The sequence below is a fragment of the Thamnophis sirtalis genome, unplaced genomic scaffold (genome assembly GCF_051295495.1).
Source record: "Thamnophis sirtalis isolate CommonGarterSnake01/CBP01778 unplaced genomic scaffold, rThaSir2_p1.2 scaffold_2, whole genome shotgun sequence".
In the NCBI taxonomy this organism is placed as follows: Eukaryota; Metazoa; Chordata; class Lepidosauria; order Squamata; family Natricidae; genus Thamnophis; species Thamnophis sirtalis.
Genome location: NW_028261382.1, coordinates 56,099,520 through 56,114,103, shown reverse-complemented (window position 1 = coordinate 56,114,103; position 14,584 = coordinate 56,099,520). Strand labels below are relative to the sequence as shown.

At 43.7% G+C, this 14,584-nt stretch overlaps 1 protein-coding gene across 2 annotated transcripts; it reads right to left on the bottom strand.

The window, feature by feature from the left end:
* Window positions 1-886: 886 nt before the first annotated feature.
* LOC148048847 (two pore calcium channel protein 1-like) lies at window positions 887-14,405 on the bottom strand. 2 transcript variants are annotated; one of them, XM_087705657.1, is made up of 9 exons: window positions 14,338-14,405; window positions 11,597-11,686; window positions 10,910-11,025; window positions 8,941-8,987; window positions 7,754-7,822; window positions 6,237-6,321; window positions 3,444-3,583; window positions 3,257-3,337; window positions 887-1,967 (listed from the first exon to the last, which is right to left on the bottom strand). In XM_087705657.1, exons 1-9 carry the CDS (start codon window positions 14,364-14,366, stop codon window positions 1,845-1,847), a joined length of 780 nt encoding a protein of 259 aa, XP_087561783.1. In that variant the 5' UTR covers window positions 14,367-14,405; the 3' UTR covers window positions 887-1,844. The 2 variants fall into 2 exon arrangements, with proteins under 2 accessions (XP_087561783.1, XP_087561784.1); XM_087705658.1 differs by having other exon boundaries at window positions 3,444-3,580.
* Between the last annotated feature and the right edge of the window lie 179 nt (window positions 14,406-14,584).

Sequence of the window (14,584 nt, the reverse complement as noted above, 5' to 3'; positions counted from 1 at the left end):
TTCAACCTGGAGGAACTCCCGATGGGTGGGCTTCAACTGCCAGTCGCTCCACAGCCCGGGAATTCTGGGAATTGAAGTCCACAGAAGGACGTCACCTGAATTGCGGATATCTACTCCCTTATAAAATATTTGCATTCTTTTTAGGAAGAAAACAGACATTCAGGTATCAGTGGTGCAGGAACTCTTAACTCCACAACTGGTGTGTCCTCTGATAAGTACTACAACGGCAATCTTCCACAGCCATTAACGTAGCTCAGGGAGGTACATTCAAAGATACCGTCATAGAATGGAGCTGGTTAAGAAAAGAAAGCCTCATTGATGTGGCTGCTTATCTCAAACCCATCCCTTACTTGGGAGGGCCTTAAAGTAAAATAATCTCTCCAACAACTGGAAAATAATTCAGCTCCTTCAAAGCCAACCTCTTCTCCGTTTTATTTATTTACCGTGGAAATCAGCCTGTGGTTTTTAAACGAAGAACTATGCCAGAGAGTTAGCAGACGTGAGAAAACAAATTCCTAATCATTCTAGGTTTGCCACCCTAAAATTATAGAAGGGACCAGGGGGAAACAAGGGGAGAGCTGTCATTTCTGTATATAAATTTTCGGGAGGGAGGGAAGCAAATTCCGTTTACCGTTTGCTAATTAGCAATCGAGATTAACAGAGGGAGACAAACCTTAATACTTCTTCGCCTTATTGTGAGTTGCCAAACGAAGAACCCACAATAAAACCAGACAAGGCACCCTGATTCCCGAGATCACTTCTGTCTTTTCTGTTAAAAGAATTATTGCTTTACTATAACGCGCCTATCGGCATAGAGGAGCTTCAAGGCTTTTAATGCAGTGCCCGCTGGCGAGCGTTTTTGGAGTTAATACAACGGATTCTTAGGCAGGATTGGTTCAGGGTTTAATACAACATCTACTGTCCCGTCGCTCTTCCCAGCTCCGGACAGATGCCGCTGCAAATGTTCGGATCCAAGGAAGAATCGTTACGCCAACGCAGGACGAAGGTTGTGAGCAGGATAAGAGTCTTTAAACACGTTCGGGATCTCCCTGAACCCAAAACCCGCATTTCTGTGCAGAAGATGCTAGGAATCTCAAGTTGGTCCTGGGTTCTGTTACGTGCCTGGGCACCTTGCTACGTCTGGGTAAACACTGCCAAGGGATCACTGGAGTATTAGCAGTTTTTACCGATGCTGAACGACAAAGGATGGGGGAAACGAAGGAGTGGCGTCAAATAAAGTTGTGTTACTTCATTCAACTGCATTTAGTGCCTCAGGGAGGGAGGGAGGGAGAGAGAGAGACAGAGAGAGAGATAGAGAGAGAGAAGGAGGGAGGGAGAGATGGATGTAGTGGATGCATGGCGATTCCACCTGCTTTCTGGCCAATTTTTGTCCGATCTCTTGCCGTTGGAAGATGATAATTACGCCAAGGATGTGCACCTTGTTTTTTCTCCTGCTTGGGCATCAATTCTAGCAAACAGGGCCTTTTTTTTTCCATAGCAGCAACCGGCCTTTTGCCCCAGCGGCCACGAGGACAAAATGCACAGATCCAATCTGTCCTTCGGCCGAGGAAGGATTTTGTATGAGTCTCCTGTTGCGGTAATTCCAAGGTCCTTCCGGATAACCTCCCACGCTCGATGCCAGAAGAAAGGAGAGGACCAAACATTTTTTTAAACTAGTAATAATAAAAATGGTCCATCTTCTCCCTCACAAGATTCTCAGCCTCCTGGCTGGAGATCTCAAGAGATGAGGACCATTAAAGGAAAAACCGGATGGAGACCAGCGTGGTGTTGCCAAGCCCCGGCTGAATGCATAGGAGAACCGGCTTTTCTTGATTAAGCCGAGTTTAAATGATGGTTTGCGAACGCTGCCGGAGGGCAGGAGGGGGGAAGTTCTGGTTGAGCAACTCCTCATCTTCGTGCCAAGGAAGCGCCCGTTCCTCTCTTCTGGAATGTTCTTCGTACCACTCCTGAGAACGGAAGACGGGTGTCGTTACGCTAAGCCGCCAAGGTGGGCCCACCCAAGGGAGAACAAAACAGGAGCCCTGGTATCAGGCAGACCCCCAAAAACGTTTATGGAGGCCAAGCCGGAATCGGATAAATACAGGATACCGATGGTAAGAGGTGGAAGGGGTCCACCTCTTAGAGGTCCAGTCCAACTCCCACTCAAGCAGGAAACCTTTTCACCATTTCAGACAAATGAATATCCAATTTCTTAAAAAGTTCTAGTGAAGGGACCATCCATAATTTTCAATTGTCCTCTCCTCTCCTTATTCTATTCTACTCTACTTTATTCTGTTCTATTCTACTCTACGTCTAGTCTATTATTATTATTATTTCTACTCTACTCTACTTCATTTCATTCCATATTTCCTATTCCATTCCATTCTACTCTACTCTATGTTTAGTCTATTATTATTTCTACTCTACTCTACTCTACTTCATCCATTCCATATTTTCTACTCTATTCTACTCTATTCTGTTTAGTCTATTATTATTATTTCTATTCTAATTCATTACATTCCATATTTTCTACTCTATTCTACTCTACGTCTAGTTATTATTATTATTATTATTTCTACTCTATTCTAATTCATTCCATTCCATATTTTCTATTCTATTCTATTATTATTTCTACTCTACTCTACTTCATCCATTCCATATTTTCTATTCTATTCTACTCTATTCTATGTTTAGTCTATTATTATTATTTCTACTCTATCCTAATTCATTACATTCCATATTTTCTACTCTATTCTACTCTATGTCTAGTTATTATTATTATTTCTACTCTATTCTAATTCATTCCATTCCATATTTTTATTCTATTCTATTCTATTCTAATTATTTTTACTCTACTCTAATTCATTCCATTCCATATTTTCTATTCTATTCTATTTTATTCTATTCTATTCTTTTCTATTCTATTATTATTTCTACTCTACTTTATTCCATTCCATATTTCCTATCCTATCCTATCCTATCCTATCCTATCCTATCCTATCCTATCCTATCCTATCCTAATTCTATCCTTATTTCTATTTCATTTCTATTCTACTCCACTCTACTCTACTTGATTCCATTCCATTCTTCCATTTCATCCCATCCCATCCCAGGCAGTCCAAGTATCCATCTTGGTACGCATGCATAGGCTGCTCTCCCGTTACCCGCCATAAAATTACTGCCCAAGTCAACCTCTGCGGCACGGACGTCCGGAGAGCTCCAGGTGTTACCACCTCTGCAGCTCGCGCCAACCTACCTGTATCTCTTCTTCATACATTTTCATACTTAAATCACTTTTGGTCCTCGATCGGCGGCCCAGGAACAGCATGGCGGTTTGCTAAAGCAGGAGGAGATAAATGGTGAGAAGGACGGCTCATCTCGGCTAGGTTAGAGGCTACTTTCCTTGCTGTTCTGAGCAGCTGTCCCTGGTCTCATCCACTCACCCGGTGCCTATCCATCTGGGAAACGACCTTGAGGAGTTGGCTAGCTGCCAGGTTGTCACCTTGCCTCCCGTATGTCTCGACTAGGGCCCCAATTTCTTCCTTGGAGACCTCCCGCTCAAAGACAATCCCGCTGTCTTCTGCTGCAGAAACAAATCAAGGACGTTAGGTAACAGGAGGAGAAGGGGCTACCCAAAAAATATCCAGTGTCAGGCCTGCAACCATCTTTTATTTATGGGTCCTTGGCCTGCTACACTTTCTATTATTCTACTAGGCATTTTCTATGGTGGGAAAATGGGAGGAGGGATTGTACAGAGTTAGATGCTATGTAGCCATAACAACATTCTTTCTAGAAAGCCAAGGTCATCCTTTGTCTCTGCACCTCTGCACCTGACCGGAACTGGATGGGTGGAACTGCCAGCATGGCAGAGGGAGATCGGACCATGGGATGGACTTGTGGGTGTGGGGGACAAGATCTTGAACTTAACTAGGAGGGGAAAACCGGGAAGCTTTCAGATTCGGGTGTTCCCAGTTGTGCCAACATGTCTCTCTTAATCAATTGGAACTTTGAGCAATACTTTGCCTCGGACTCTGATTTACTTTTGGATGCTATTTGGAACCATGACATGGAGATTCTCAGTCATCCAGGTCATGGTTATCCCAAAGGTGCTCCTCCACCCCCACCCCAAGAGCCAACTGGACTTCCTTGTTTTTTCTTTGAAGATCTTTTGCTTCTCATCCAAGGAGCTTCTTCAGCTCTGGACTGGATGGTGAGGAATGGAAGGATTTATACTCCTTGCAGAAAGCTGGTTGTTTGCATTAAGAAACCCATCAGGACTGGATTCAGTATTTCCGTCTGTGATTCAAAGAAAAGGGGCACTCTTTTGAAGACAGGAAAGTCCACATTTTGGACAGAGAAGGCTGCTGGTTTGAAAAAGGGGTCACAGAAGCCATCTGTGTCAAAATTGAACCATCCTCACTCAACAGAGGGGGAGGGATATGGCATCGTCTATCTCTGGTCTACAACACAACAGTTCTAAGAAGGCTCCACACCCATTTGCACTACTCAGGTGACCCTGAGGACAAAGATAAAACCTCCAAGTAGTCTCAATGACCCTCTAAAAGGATGCAAATGACCAGCTGTCTGAAAGGAGTATAAAACCTCCAAGTGGCCTCAACGACCCTCTAAAAGGATGCAAATGACCAGCTATCTGCAAGGAGTATAAAACCTCCAGGTGGCCTCAATGACCCTCTCAAAGGATGCAAATGACCAGCTGTCTGCAAGGAGTATAAAACCTCCAAGTGGCCTCAATGACTCTCTAAAAGTATGCAAATGACCAGCTATCTGCAAGGAGTATAAAACCTCCAAGTGGCCTCAATGACCCTCTAAAAGGATGCAAATGACCAGCTGTCTGCAAGGAGTATAAAACCTCCAAGTGGCCTCAATGACCCCCTAAAAGGATGCAAATGACCAGCTGTCTGCAAGGAGTATAAAACCTCCAAGTGGCCTCAATGACCCTCTAAAAGGATGCAAATGACCAGCTGTCTGCAAGGAGTATAAAACCTCCAAGTGGCCTCAATGACCCCCTAAAAGAATGCAAATGACCAGCTGTCTGCAAAGAGTATAAAACCTCCAAGTGGCCTCAGTGACCCTCTAAAAAGATGCAAATGACCAGCTGTCTGCAAGGAATATAAAACTTCCAAGTGGTCTCAATTACCGTCTAAAAGGATGCAAATGACCAGTTGTCTGCAAGGAGTATAAAACCTCTAAGCGGCCTCAATGACCCTCTAAAAGGATGCAAATGACCAGTTGTCTGCAAGGAGTATAAAACCTCTAAGTGGCCTCAATGACCCACTAAAAGGAGGCAAATGACCAGCTGTCTGAAAGGAGTATAAAACCTCCAAGTGGCCTCAATGACCCTCTAAAAGGATGCAAATGACCAGCTGTCTGAAAGGAGTATAAAACCTCCAAGTGGCCTCAATGACCCTCTAAAAGGATGCAAATGACCAGCTGTCTGCAAGGAGTATAAAACCTCCAAGTGGCCTCAGTGACCCTCTAAAAAGATGCAAATGACCAGCTGTCTGCAAGGAATATAAAACTTCCAAGTGGTCTCAATTACCGTCTAAAAGGATGCAAATGACCAGTTGTCTGCAAGGAGTATAAAACCTCTAAGTGGCCTCAATGACCCTCTAAAAGGATGCAAATGACCAGTTGTCTGCAAGGAGTATAAAACCTCTAAGTGGCCTCAATGACCCACTAAAAGGAGGCAAATGACCAGCTGTCTGAAAGGAGTATAAAACCTCCAAGTGGCCTCAATGACCCGCTAAAAGGATGCAAATGACCAGTGGTCTGCAAGGAGTATAAAACCTCCAAGTGGCCTCAATGACCCTCTAAAAGGATGCAAATGACCAGCTGTCTGAAAGGAGTATAAAACCTCCAAGTGGCCTCAGTGACCCTCTAAAAAGATGCAAATGACCAGCTGTCTGCAATAAGTATAAATCCTTCTATTCCCCACCATCCAATCCAGAGCGGAAAGAAGCTTCTGAGATGAGAAGTGAAACAACTTCGGAGAAAAACCACAAAGTCCAGTTGCCCCTTGGGAAAAAAAAAAGCACTTTAGGGACAGAATTTCCATAGAATTCTTTCACAACAGCTTCTTTCTTTTTTTCTAGAAGAAAATCGTTCCAGTTATTCCCTTGATTCTTGTTCCTTGATTGTCATCTAAGCCTATCAGGGAGGAAGACAGGTAGGAAGAAGTCCTGTGATATAGCCGAGAGCAAATATCTCCCACGCACCTTCTGAATCCTGATTCTTGCGGGCATAATTCATGCGGAAAACAAACGCTTCCAGTATAAAAGCGACTATGATTGTCATCACCACCTTGGGAGGGGAAGAAAAAAATACGGTAACATCTGGGTCTCTTGACTTTTGATGGCCAAACTGTTACGATACTTTCGATTCTGGTTTTATCTAAATTTAATGTATTTATCGCCTATATTGTATTATTTGTATATCTTAATCACACACACAAACACACACACACTGTTGGTGTTTTATTCAAATTATAATTGTGCTTCTATGTACAATGAATTTTATTAGTGTGGCCTTTCAGTGGCTTGCTGTAGATGCCGCATGCTAAATAAATACCCCGTTTCCCTGAAAATAAGACCTCCCCAAATAATAAGCCCAATCGGGGCTTTTGAACGCATGTGCTAAAATAAGCCCTCCCCTGAAAATATTGCAACACAGCAGCAGCCATGAGGTGACTAAGCTCGCCGCCTCCTGGACCTCCAAAATAAGACCTCCCCGAAAATGTATTATTTATTTATTTATTTATTAGACTTATATACCGCTTCATACCGCTTTCAGCCCTCTCTAAGCGGTTTACAGATTTTTTTTAGCAAATTGAGTCAGCAACTTGCCCCCACAGTCTGGGTCCTCATTTCACCCACCTCGGAAGGATGGAAGGCTGAGTCGACCTTGAGCCGGTGAGATTTGAACCGCTGAACTGCAGACCACAGTCAGCTGAAGTGGCCTGCAGTGCTGCATTTAACCACTGCGCCACCTCGGCTGAGTTTATTTCGGGGGTCAAAATGAAATAAGACCCTGTCTTATTTTCAGGGAAACATGGCAGAATAGAATAGAGTAGAATAGAATAGAAAAAATAGAATAGAAAACAGAATAGAATAGAACATAGAATAGAAAATTGAATAAATATGATAGAATAGGATAGAATAGAATAGAAAATATAGGGTTGAATAGAAACCAGAATAGAATAGAACATAGAATAGAATAGAAAATAGAATAAATAGGATAGAATAGAATAGAAAATATAGGGTAGAATAAAAAGCAGGATAGAATAGAATGGAATGGAATGGTATGGTATGGTATAGTATAGTATAGTATAGTATAAAGTAGAAAATACAGAATTAGAATTAGAAGAGAAGAGTTGGAAGGGACCTGGGAGGTCTTCTAGTCCAACCCCCTGCTCAGGGAGGAAGCCCTATCCCATTTCAGACAAACGGTTGCCTGATCTCTTCTCTAAATTAATAAATTCCACTGAAAAGTTGGATGTATTTTAGGATTTACAGGAAGCTTCCTCAATTATCTTTCCCCCCCCCATCTGCATTGCTCTTTTCCCCTTTTTATCTTTTTCTTAACTTTTCTTCATCTCTTCCCACCTTTTATCTCTTACTCCCCGTAGACGTTTCCAATAAAAACATACGAAACGAAACCGAAAGGGGGAGGGGAAAAAATCAAATCAAAAGGATGTGGCGGCAAGGGACGGAAGGATCTGCTTCGATCTACTCACCATGGTAACGATGTAGAAAATCATGAAATATAGGCGGCTCAAGTGAGAAGTCTCCGAGGTCACCCCTTCCTAAAAAACAACAACAGGAAAATGAGATCTTTATGTGGTTGGGAACCACCACGGGACACTCCCAATTTATAAAAATGCTAGTTAAAAAATGCTTTTAAAAGTTTTTTTTTTAAAAAAAAAGTTGGCCACACCCACCCAGTCACATGATCCCACCACCAAGCCACGCCCACAGCCACACCCACCCAGTCATATGATCCCACCACCAAGCCACGCCCACAGCCACACCCACCCAGTCACATGATACCACCACCAAGCCACACCCACAGCTACACCCACCCAGTCATATGATCCCACCACCAAGCCCACAGCCACACCCACCCAGTCATATGATCCCACCACCAAGCCACGCCCACAGCCACACCCACCCAGTCATATGACCCCACCACCAAGCCACGCCCACAGAACCAGTAGGGGAAAAATTTGAATTTCACCCCTGATCTAACTATCATACCTATTCTCTCTCCCCCCATCTCTCTCTTTCCCGCCCCCCTCCCCTAGGTTGAGGAGCTCCACTTTCTTAGCTGTTGTGGCCCAACAGGAGCCGTTGGGAGCTACCGATGGACTCCGATGGCGAGGAATCCTATGAGTCTGCTATGGAAGATGTGGAGGACCCTGGGCAGGGTTCAGACTCAGAGCAGGGACCAGAGAGGCTGGTTGGGCCACCGGGAGGCGCCTGAGGCATGGAGCAGTGGGGAAGATCAAAGGGAGTTTGTCCCTGACGCCAGGCAACGGAGGGCAGAGAAACGGAGGCAGCAGTTATGGAGACAGCCTCATAAAAGATAATCAAGCCCAGGTGGCTGTGGCTTGGCCCCTCCCAAGAGAGTATATAAGAAGAGACTTTGGGAGGAGTCCTTTTGCAGGACACAACCGTTCGTAACAATCTGGAGAAGCTCTTGTTTGTATTGTATCTCTTGTCTGTGGGAGTCTGGGTTGCTGCCAAGTAAAGTAAAATAAAGGAAAGGAAAGGTGTTCTAACCATTACTCTTATTTGCCAGTACTTTCTTTGGCTTATTCATTGCAATATTGTGGAACCAAAAGAGCCCAAAAGATGGTGGCATTTAAGCCACAACACGCAATAATAGCTCCATCACATAAGGGGGGTGTTTCTGTAGACTTACCATGACGATGTACCAATCGTTCACTACCGTCAACTCAAAGAGAGTCACTGCATTAAAAAAAAAGGGGGGGGGAGGTGAAAAGATAACAAACAGGAAACAATTCAAGGACCCTTGAATGAAGCTCATTCAGAAACCTCAACTGGTAGTAAAAGAGCTGTGGTGGCGCAGTGGTTAGAATGCAGCATTGCAGGCTGATTCTGCTGACTGCCAACAGTTTGATCCTGACCGGCAGCAGATTGACTCCATCCTTCTGAGGTGGGTAAAATGAGGACCCAGATTGTTGGGGGCATCAGGCTGACTCTGTAAACCGCTTAGAAAGAGCTTCAAAGTAGTATATAAGTCTAAGCACTATTCCTTCCTTCCTTTCTCCCTCCCTTCTTTCCTTCCTTCTTCCCTTCCCTTGCCCTCCCCTTCCTTCCTACCTACCTACCTAGTGGTTAAACTGCAGTATTGCAGGCTAACTCTGCTCACTGCCAGGAGTTTGATTCTGACTGGCTCAAGGTTGACTCAGCTTTCCGTCCTTCCGAGGTGGGTAAAAGGAGGACCCAGATTATTGGGGGCAAGAGGCTGACTCTGTAAACCTCTCAGAGAGGGCTGGAAAGCACTGTGAAGCAGTATATAAGTCTAAGTGCTATTCCTTCCTTCCTTCCCTTCCCCATCCATCCATCCATGGTGCACAGTGGTTAGAATGCAGTATTGACTCAGCCTTCCGTCCTTCTGAGGTCAGTAAAAGGAGGACCCAGATTGTTGGGGGTCAAGAGGCTGACTCTGTAAACCGCTTGGAGAGGGCTGGAAAAGCACTGTGAAGCGGTATATAAGTCTAAGTGCTAGTCTTTCCTTCCTATCTACCTACCTACCTACCTACCTACCTACCTACCTACCTACCGGTTAGAATGCAGTATTGCAGGCTAACTCTGCTCACTGCCAGGAGTCTGATCCTGACTGGCTCAAGGTTGACTCAGCCTTCCATCTTTTTGAGGTGGGTAAAATGAGGACCCAGATTGTTGGGGGCAAAAGGCTGACTCTGTAAACTGCTTAGAGATGGCTGTAAAAGCACTGTGAAGCGGTATATAAGTCTAAGTGTTATTCCTTCTTTCCTTCCTTCCTTCCTTCCTTCCTTCCTTCCTTCCTTCCTTCCTTCCTTCCTTCCTTCCTTCCTTCCTTCCTTCCCTTCCCTTCCCTTCCCTTCCCTTCCCTTCCCTTCCCTTCCCTATCCATCCATCCATCCATCCATAGTGCACAGTGGTTAGAATGCAGTATTGATTCAGCCTTCCGTCCTTCCGAGGTGGGTAAAATGAGGACCCAGATTGTTGGGGGCAAAAGGCTGACTCTGTAAACCGCTTAGAGAGGGCTATAAAAGCACTGTGAAGCGGTATATAAGTCTAAGTGCTCTTCCTTCCTTCCTTCCTTCCTTCCTTCCTTCCTTCCTTCCTTCCTTCCGGTTGACTCTTCCATCCTTCCGAGGTGAGTAAAATGAGGATCCAGATTGTTGGGGGGCAAGAGGCTGACTCTGTAAACCGCTTAGAGAGGGCTATAAAAGCACTGTGAAGCGGTATATAAGTCTAGGTGCTATTCCTTCCTTCCTTCCTTCCTTCCTTCCTTCCTTCCTTCCTTCCTTCCTTCCTTCCTTCCTTCCTTCCTTCCTTCCTTCCTTCTGGTTGACTCTTCCATCCTTCCGAGGTGAGTAAAATGAGGACCCAGACTGTTGGGGGGCAAAAGGCTGACTCTGTAAACCGCTTAGAGAGGGCTGGGAAGCACCGTGAAGCGTTATATAAGTCTAAACACTATTGCTATTGTAATAGATTCTTGGCATGGTAAGCCTCCCCATGTCACAGACTGAGAATGGGCAGCTGTATAGAAACAGAACAAACAAACAAACAAACAACACACACACAAACATTCCTTTCCTGCAGACCCCTGAGTTAAATGTTTGAAAAGGAGGGAGGGAGACGGTAGCTGGAGCGCTTACCGAAACTGTTCAAAATGTTGTCGAAGTTGTTGAGATAGTAATAGCCTTGGTCCACCACTGTCTTGTTCCCGATGGTGCGGTTGACCCAACGAAAGGCATCGGCCACCGTGCTGGTGCTGGATGAAAACATACAAATACAAATACAATAGCAGAGTTGGAAAGGGACCTTGGAGGTCTTCTAGTCCAACCCCCTGCCTAGGCAGGAAATCCTACACCACTTCAGACAAACGGGCCATTTTTCGCTCATCTCTGCCCTCCCCAGCCCCCAGGAGCACTCTACAAGCCTCCTAAAGGCTATGCACGGCCATTTTGGTGAAGGAGGCGGAGTTTCGGAAGGCAAAAAAATGCTGTATTCAGTGTATAAGATGCACCCAGATTTTCAGCCTCTTTTTTGGGGGGAAAAAGTGCATCTTATATTCCGAAAAATACGGTAGGTAATATCACTGATGATGTTACCTAGTTTGGTAATGAAACGTCTGCAAGAAAACCACCAAGCTCAGAGAGTACCAAGGACAGCAGACCACAAGATGTTGTTGAAAAACCAGTTCCCATCATCCCTGGCTGAGATTTTTTTAAAAAAGTTAGGAGCTAAAACAATTCAGTTTTAATATAGCAAACTGCACTGATCTACGGGCTAACGGAATCTGTGCCTATGCTTTCAGAGAGAAGAAAGGTGGAGATACTTACTTACAACAGTTTGGGTAGAGTTTTCCAGAGAAGAATTCCATGCCAACAATGGCAAAGCAGTAGTAGAAGATGAGTAAAGTTAGGCCGAGGCTAGAAGAGAAAGGAGAGGGTTAGGAAAAGTGCCATTCAACAAGGTGGCTTTTTCACAGAATAACAGAGTTGGAAGGGACCTTGGAGGACTTCTAGTCCAACTCCCTCCTCAAGCAGGAGACCAGATACCAGTGGTGGTGAATCTTTTCAAGGGCGGAAAACACGGCTATCATGTCACCTCTAGTATGTACGTACGTATATAGCATACTGTGTTTCGCTAAAAATAGTGCTTATTTTGGAGTGCCCCAAAATATAAGACTAGGAAAACATCTTGTGGTGTGTGTGTGTGTTATGAGCCGAGGTGGCGCAGTGGTTAGAGTGTAGTACTGCAGCTACTTCAGCTGACTGTTAGCTGCAGTTCGGCGGTTCAAATCTCACCGGCTCAAGGTTGACTCAGCCTTCCATCCTTCCGAGGTGGGTGAAATGAGAACCCAGACTGTGGGGGCAATATGCTGACTCTGTAAACCGCTTAGAGAGGGCTGAAAGCCCTTTGAAGCGGTATATAAGTCTAACTGCTATTGCTACTTCTTTCATTTCCTTCTTTCCTTCATTCTTTCATTTCTTTCTTTCTTTCATTCTTTCCTTTCTTTCCTTTGTTCTTTCATTTCTTTCTTTCCTTCATTCTTTCATTTCCTTCTTTCTTTCCTTCATTTCTTCATTCTTTCCTATCTTTCTTTCTTTCTGCGCCGAAGTGGCGCAGTGGTTAGAGTGCAGTACTGCAGGCCACTTCAGCTGACTGTTAGCTGCAGTTCGGCGGTTCAAATCTCACCGGCTCAAGGTTGACTCAGCCTTCCATCCTTCCGAGGTGGGTGAAATGAGGACCCAGACTGTGGGGGTGATATGCTGACTCTGTAAACCGCTTAGAGAGGGCTGAAAGCCCTATGAAGCGGTATATAAGTCTAACTGCTATTGCTATTATGTATTTGCACACTTTTGAGAGCAGCCAATAGAATTTCATTTTTAATGTATGCTGGATGTCCAAAGAAAACATTGACAATATTGGTTTTCTTATCTATCTTATCTTAGTCCTTATCTTCATTAGATTAGATAGTCCTACTTTCTGCAACCATTCAACGACCAATATTTTGTTATTGGTTCCTCTTCCCTTCCTATTTTTTTCTCATGTTCTTGAAATAAGTGTTTAGTTTAACAGATTAACCGAGTTGGACGGGACCTTATAGGGCATCTAGTCTAACCCCCCCCCCCATTCAAGCAGGAGACCCTCTACCCTTCTGGACAAATGGCTTCCAGTGATGGGAGGACTGGGTGGCAGAATAATGAGAATAATTTCTATTCCTGCAACTTTAGAAGGTGATTAGAAAATATTAGGTTCCACCACAAAACCGCGGATGACAAAATTGCGGTCGACGAAAGCGCGCATTTGACGTCATCACAGCACGACGAAAACATCGCGCTGTGATCGAAAAATGTAAAAATAAAGCGAAAACCTTACCCTAACCCCCCCAAACCTAACCCTAAACCTAACCCTAAACCTAACCCCTAAACCTAACCGTTAACGTAACGCTAAACCTAACGCTAACCCTTAACCTAACGCTAAACGTAACCCTAACGCTCTAAACCTAACCCTAACCCTTAACCTAACCCTAACCCTAACCCTTACCTTTATGTGAATCGGCTTGCTTTAATTTAATTTTTATTTCAATTTTTAATTTTTTTCGTCGCGCTGTGATGACGTCAAATGCGCGCTTTCGTCGATCGCGCTTTTGTGGACCGCGGTTTTGATGGGTCACAAAATATTAGAATGTGCAGAAATGAATAGGCCAACACCCGCAATTTAAGAAGGAACAAACTGATTATTATATGATATGGGAAGCATTTTACTGATGGTTGGAGAATAAAAAAGGAAATTGGAAATAAAGAAGACAAGAAGAATAGAAAGTACATTAAGATAGAGATAAGACTAAAATGGCAACTGATAACATGAGTATGATGAGAATAATCATGTTTAATATTATTGCATTTTTATTAGAAGATACGTTATGAAGGAAATGGAATAATTGTTCAATATATATAATTTGTGGAAGGATGTTGCACAGAAGTATTTGTACCTAGACGAAACACTGCTTAAGGAGAGATGACATGTTTATATATGTATGTATGTATGTATGTATGTGTATGTGTGTGTGTGTGTGTGTGTATGTATATATATATATGTGTGTGTGTGTGTATTTGTGCTGATAAATAAAGGGAGACTAGTATAGATCTATTTCAAGCTATTTATCTCTCATCAGCTAGCCATACCCTTACTGGGATTCAAACCTGGGCTGTATTGCATATTAGGCAGATGTATTAACCACTAAACCACAGGCTCTGATCCGTTATCAGCTGAGCCAGGGAGAAAGGTATATATTTAAAGTCACACCCCTGGTGTGCCCCAATTATGGGAGGAAGCTAACTGCTTCCATTCTCTGTCCATCGGCTCGTCACAAGAGACCATCCAGACAGAAAGCCCAATATTTTATTGTTGCCTTTGTTATATTTGTGTAGTATTCGTGCTTTATATATATATATATATATATAAAATGGAAAATAAATAAAAAACTTTTACAATTTTTAAAAAAATTTTTAAAGATATGTAGACTTCAATTCCCCAGCAACCAATCCAGGCAGGAATCTTTCATTCTCTGTACCTGGCCATCCTAGGAAGAAGCTCAAACATCGTATCCAAGACATTCCGGTAACGTTTCTTTAATTTAAACAGCCTGCAATAAGGGAAAAGAAAAAAAAATGTGTGAGTTGCCTAGAGCAATCTTTTCCAATCTCAGCAACTTGAAGATATATGGACTTCCAAAGAACTTTAATCGGCATGTTTTAAGATGGGGGGGCGTTTACTCCAGATTTCCCCCAGGAAGCATGATTTAAGACATGTGGACTTCA

Excerpts from the sequence above, each read along its gene's own strand:
- LOC148048847 (XM_087705657.1), bottom strand. The coding sequence starts at position 14,366 with ATGTTTGAGCTTCTTCCTAGGATGGCCAG. Across the intron at positions 8,988-10,909 it reads CAACATTTTGAACAGTTTCG|TGACTCTCTTTGAGTTGACG; the intron begins GTAAGCGCTCCA and ends TTTTTAATGCAG. Across the intron at positions 7,823-8,940 it reads ACGATTGGTACATCGTCATG|GAAGGGGTGACCTCGGAGAC; the intron begins GTAAGTCTACAG and ends GTTGTTTTTTAG.